The following is a 6,000-nucleotide window of genomic DNA, read 5'->3' on the forward strand; positions in this document are numbered from 1 at the left end:
ATCAATGTCCTGCTGCCACCCTCCCCTGTGCCCGCCAGATCTGACTTCCAGGCTCATCATACTCTTCCAGGCACATAACTGCATGCACTGCTGTCTTCTTGCCCATCAGTGACCAACTCATACTAACACGTTACCACCTTCAGAATGTTACATCTTTCTCTTCCCTTCTATTCACTAGCACATCAACTCAGAATTATAGCAATTACAGAACATAAAGACTGGGATGGGAGTTCTCCCATTGTGACTCAGCGGTAATGAACTCGACTAGTATCCATGAAGATGTGGGTTTGATCCCTGGCCCTGCTCAGTGGGATAAGGATCTGGTGTTGCTGTGAGCTGTGTACAAGGCTTGGATCTGGTGTTGCTGTGGCTGTGGCACAGGCCAGCAGCTGCAGCTCTGATTGGACCCCTAGCCTGGGAACTTCCATATGCCAAGGGTGTAGCCCTTTAAAAAAAAAAAGACTGGAATGGACCCTTTTTTCTTTTTCTGCTACACTCGAAGCATATGGAGGTTCCTGGGGGTCAGGGATCGAATCCAAGTCGCAGCTGCAACCTATGCCACAGCTGCAAGCAATGCCAGATCCTTAACTCACTGAGCCACCAGGGAACTCCTGGGATGGACCTTAGGTATCGTCAGTAAAATACCATCTTACTGAAACCTATATAATATTACTCAAGTCTGAAGTCAGGCCAAAGATCTATTATTACTACATTCTTGGCTACTTTTGTATGCCCCTCCCACCTGCCCCCAAACCCAATTTATCATAATAGTGCTTACAATGAATGCTTCTTTTTTTTTTTTTTTTTTTTTTGTCTTTTCTAGGGCCGCCCCTGCGGCATATGGAGGTTCCCAGGCTAGGGGTCTAATTGGAGCTGTAGCCACCGGCCTACGCCACAGCCACAGCCACAGCAACGCGGGATCCAAGCTGCGTCTTCTACCTACACCACAGCTCACGGCAACGCTGGGTCCTTATAACTCCACAATGAATGCTTCTTAAGACACTGCATCATGTTACTTATCCCCCTTTCCACAATATGTACGATTACCTGTTGAATAATTTCCTTTCACTGCCCTACATTCACACTAAGCACATTTCACCTTCTAAATCTTCATTTATGTTCCTTCCTTTGATACAATGCCTTTCTTTCTCATCTATTCAAAATTCACCTATCCTTCAAGTCTCTTTTGATAGAGCTTTCCATGACTATATCAGCCTTCACTGATTTCTCTCTTCTCAGAAATCCTATGGTTTATCATAGAATCTAATACTTGTAGTCTCTCCCCTCCCCACACCTTGCAAAGCATCTTAGTTCGAACATTTATTAACTTGCTTTGTTTCATGTTTAGCTGGACTAGCTAGATTCTGTGAAGACAGGGACTGCAATTTTGTCTTGTGGACCTTGCAGAAAATAATACCTATCATATTTTTAGCACTTACTACATGCCTGAAATTATATTAAGTACTTCGCATATTTATTAATCTTGTTTAATCATCACAGTAAGATTACGTTGTTGATCTTATTTTTCCTATTTTACAGAAGAAACAAAGACACAAAGAGGTCAGGCTGAAGTTGCATATCTTTAAAAGACATGGCTGGGATTTGAGCTAAAGCCTGTCTCTCAAAGCCAGCACAAAGTAGGAACTCCCACTATAGTATAATAGGATCGATGGGTCTCTGCAGTACTAGGACTCGGGTCTGATCCCCAGCCCAGCACAGTGAGCTAAAGGATGCAGCATGGCCCCAGCTGCGGCATAGGTCACAAACTGTGGCATGGACTTGATCACTGGCCTGAAAACTCCATATACCAAGGAGCAGCCAAAAAAGAAAAGAAAAAAGTAGAAGTTGCACAAAGTAGGGGTTTCGAAAAAATATTTGTTGAATTATCCTAATCATCTGAAGTGTGCTGACGGCTGTGCCCCCAAACGAATTAATGAGAGTAGAAACCATGCCTGGAGGCTTATGGGGTACAGTGGGAAGAAGGACTGCCCCTCCTGTTGAGTACCTATCATGTGTTAGGTTCAGCACCAGGCATTTCCCGTTAAGCATCTCATTTACTCTGTGAAAACTCTTAACTAAATTCTCTTCAACAAACAGTGCTTGTAATTCCTCCATCAGATATTTACCTCAAATGTCACCCACCCTCAACTGGAGCACAAATGCTGCCAAGTGTTATGTGTACTACACTCCTTCTGGGCCTCCCTGTGGCTCAAGGAAGAGGGCAAAACCTCCTGACTCCCATCAGTCAGTAAGTTAATAATCTCAGTTGCAACACGCATTTATCGAACTCCTGGCTTTTTTCAGGACAGGCCGCCTTGCTCCTCATTCTAACTCGCGTGATCTCACTTATGAAGCATTACAGCCCTGTGAGGTAGGTGGCATTTTCTCCACTTCACAGATACAGAACGTCCCCAAACCATGGTTAACAATGTTTACGTCACGTGGGCGAAGGCAGATTCAGGACGAGAATCCAGGTCTCCGGACTATCGACCCTGCTCCATTCCCTCAGCAGAGACTCGTAGATAGTAACTGATTTATCCTGGGAACTCTAAATGGCAAAAGCTCAGGAATAACTTTCATTCAAAAAGTTATTTACTGGACGCCTATATGTCAACCTTGTAGGTTCACATGCCATCTCCGCCACGTATTCGCTACGTGACGTGGAGATAATTGTTTTCACCTCTCTAGGTGAATTCCCGCATCCGTAAATGGAGATGATAATATAACCTACAACCAACAGCAATGTCGTGAGAAAGTAAATGGGATGATGGACGTGAAACACCTGGCACGACGTCTGGCACAGAGTGGGCGTCTGGTCATTTTGGGCGTCCTTCACCCACCCCGCCGCCCCACAAGCCTCGGGGTTCACCCCCTACCACCCAAGCGCCAGGGTATCCATTCGGCCAGAGGCCGGCACGCGGCCTCCGATTGCACAGGCCGGGGACAGCCGCACTGTCATACCTGCATAGAGTCAGCGCTGATGATCTCGCCGCCAAGTCGCTGGCCTAGCTGTAGCGCTAGGGTAGATTTGCCCGTCCCTGTGGCCCCGAGAATCACTACAAGAGGGAGCGTTCGTTTCAGGTCCCGGAGCCCCGGGCCCACAGACACTGCTCGTGCAGCCGCCACAGCCGCCATCTTAGAGACGTCTGCGCTTGCGCTGGAGCAGCTGTCCCCATGGCAACCATTAATGCGCAGGCGCGGACCTCAGGTACCGTAGGGAGGGTGACTAGCGAAGGGGACAAACTTCCAAGCTCGGAAGCTCCCGATGTGACTGCTATCAACGAACTGCTGGAGTTCCCGTCGTGGCGCAGTGGTTAACGAATCTGACTAGGAACCATGAGGTTGCAGGTTCCATCCCCGGTCTTGCTCAGTGGGTTAAGGATCCGGCGTTGCCATGAGCTGTGCTGTAGGTCACAGACACGGCTTGGATCCCATGTTGCTGTGGCTCTGGTGTAGGCCGGCAGCTACAGCTCCGATTAGACCCCTAGCCTGGGAACCTCCATATGCCGTGGGAGCGGCCCTACAAAAGCCAAAAAAAAAAAAAAAAAAAAGCCCTAATTAAAAAAAAAAAAATCTTTAAAAAAAAAAAAAAAAAACGAACTGCTGTGAGAACAACTACTTCGTCTTTTAAGTGGGGGATGTTAGTCGTATCTAAAATAGATCTATTTTTATGCTTTTTTCACGGCACCCAGTTCTTTTTCTTCACAGGACTGCTTACAGTATGAAATTTACACAGACCTCTTGTCTATTGTCTGACTTTCACTCCAGACTGTCCTATAAAGGCAAGGAACAGATTCTGCCTAGGTCATTGCTGTATCTCCAGTGCTTCGCGCAGTACCTGATACGCAATAGACACCCAACAATTTTTAATGGAGAAGAGAATGGCTTGTCTACCTAGTGCTAAAGCCAATGAGCTCAGAGGTGTGGCGTTCTCCAGGATTGGATCTGCCTAGTTCTCAGGCAAGGGCGGCTGCTCTAATGTTTTCACCCCAAACTCAAGCTCAGACACAATCGGAGGGCAGAATAAAATTTTGCATCTCTTTGGTAAAAGGAGAAAAGAGATGGGGTGAAAACAGAGAAAGAACAAGCATGTGAACAACCCACAAGGAGTTCTTCTGTGGTACAGCAGGTTAAAGACACATTCTTGTCACTGCAGCAGCTTTGGTCACTGCTGTGACTTGGGTTCGAGCCCTGCCCGAGAACTTCTGAGTGTCTCGGGGTGACAGAAAGAAAGGAAGGGAGGAAGGAAGGGAGGAAGGAAAGAAAGGGCTTTAGAATCAGATGAACCTAGGTTCTAATCCCAACACTGCCACTTATCAGCTGCATGACTTCACACAATTAGCTTCACCTCTTAGCCTCAGTTTTCTCATTGTTAAATACCTCTCGGATTGCCATAAGGACAAAATGAAGTAATGTCTGAAAAGTGCTTGCTACAATGCCCTGGCACATAATAACCACCATTTGTTGAACACTTTGTATTATTATAATAGTAACACCCCATCTGCCACACTAAAGAGGTAAGGGCAGCAGCCTAAAGGCATAGAAATGTTCAGTAACGTGTGAAAAGTGCCTAAATACCTTTTCTACTAACCCCTTGTTAGCCAATTTAAGAGTTCTAATTGCTTTCTCTCTGAGATTACTACTTGGCTCTGCCTAGCTCTCAAGTCCCATCACCCTTGGGTGGAAGGAATCACTCCTGAATGTTTACAGTATATGACAGACCTGCCTGGAATGATTGCCAATAAATACATTTCTCAAACGTTTGGATCACCATTGGCGTAATGGCCACTTTTGCAGACCCAGCCTAAACCTTGTAGTCCCATGTATCCCAGGGTCCTCCTTTTCTCAATCCAGCCTGCTTTGATCAAAAGCCTTGTTCTCTCCAATTTGTGGTAACCGCCTGGGGCTAGTTTTAAAATCGAGATGTGTGGCCACATATTGGCAGACACTCTCACATGATGGTTGTTAACTGTAGAGCCTTTGCCTGGAGATTTTCCGAGGGTATGGTTACCATGACAACCACCAGACAGAAGGCAGGCTGGAGAAATGATGCAAATAAAGCAAAAGGGAGGCTAATTTCATGATGACAATCTGACCATGACAGGGTAGGCTCACTCACGATGGGAAAGCACTGTCCAAGTCATGACCAGGTGACTGTTATGAGAGAGAGAGAAACAGAGGGAGGTGGAATTTACCACTGAGAGACCAGAAGAGGGAGAGGCTGGTTACCAAGGCAACTGGGGAGTAAGGAATGAAAAAATGGGGCTTCACCATAGCAGCAGAAAATTGCTTCTAGCCAAGCAACACAGGACTGTTGCTATAGAAACAAAGAGAACAGGGATCCTGTAGACCATGGGGAGAATTATCACTGAAATACTGAGCAGGAAAGACTCCTAAATCAGAATGGAGCCTGTGGTCCAAAATAAATTAAGAGAAGTAAGAAGAAAAATCGTACCATTTCCATTCATGGTAATTCTGCCAACCCCACCAAAGGAGAATGGAAGCATGTATTTAATATCTTTAGGCTATTTTATTTGTACCTCTGTCTCCCTAATGATATTCTCAACTCTAAATTATACTAAAAATTGTTCCTGAAAGATAACCTGTAACTTGAAATCCTAATTGGAGAGATGAACTTCAAGAGAAAATTGGGAAATTCAAGTCTATGATTAGGAGTTAATGAGTATTTTTTAAAAACAACATAAAACCCTCTAATAGGAAGCTTGGTGGAGTAATAAGGAGACAAAAGGTGACAAAAGGGAGTCAGGAAAGCCAGTTGTAGTCATGCCCAAGTATTAGCTCTGATCCTTCTCTGCCTTGTATGAGGCCAGATAGGAAGCATCTCAACCTATTCTGAAAGATAACTTAAGATGAAGAGAGTCTCTCCCTTAAAGTCTATGTGTATATCTAGAGGTGGAAGATAAGGAAGCCCATCTTCAACATATTCCACTGCTTAGGAGTTCCCATGGTGGCTCAGTGGAAACGAATCTGACTAGCATC

At 45.5% G+C, this 6,000-nt stretch overlaps 1 protein-coding gene across 4 annotated transcripts in view; it reads right to left on the bottom strand.

Moving 5' to 3' along the window:
• The window catches only part of TRIT1 (tRNA isopentenyltransferase 1), a 61,762-nt gene extending 58,602 nt beyond the window's left edge, over window positions 1-3,160 (bottom strand). For all 4 annotated transcript variants that reach the window (XM_021095994.1, XM_003127821.5, XM_021095991.1 and 1 more), the window contains exon 1: window positions 2,962-3,160. In XM_021095994.1, coding sequence (XP_020951653.1) covers window positions 2,962-3,135 — 174 coding nt within the window. In that variant the 5' untranslated portion in view covers window positions 3,136-3,160. The remainder of the gene's footprint in view (window positions 1-2,961) is intronic.

The sequence above is a fragment of the Sus scrofa genome, chromosome 6 (genome assembly GCF_000003025.6).
Source record: "Sus scrofa isolate TJ Tabasco breed Duroc chromosome 6, Sscrofa11.1, whole genome shotgun sequence".
Taxonomy (NCBI): domain Eukaryota; kingdom Metazoa; phylum Chordata; class Mammalia; order Artiodactyla; family Suidae; genus Sus; species Sus scrofa.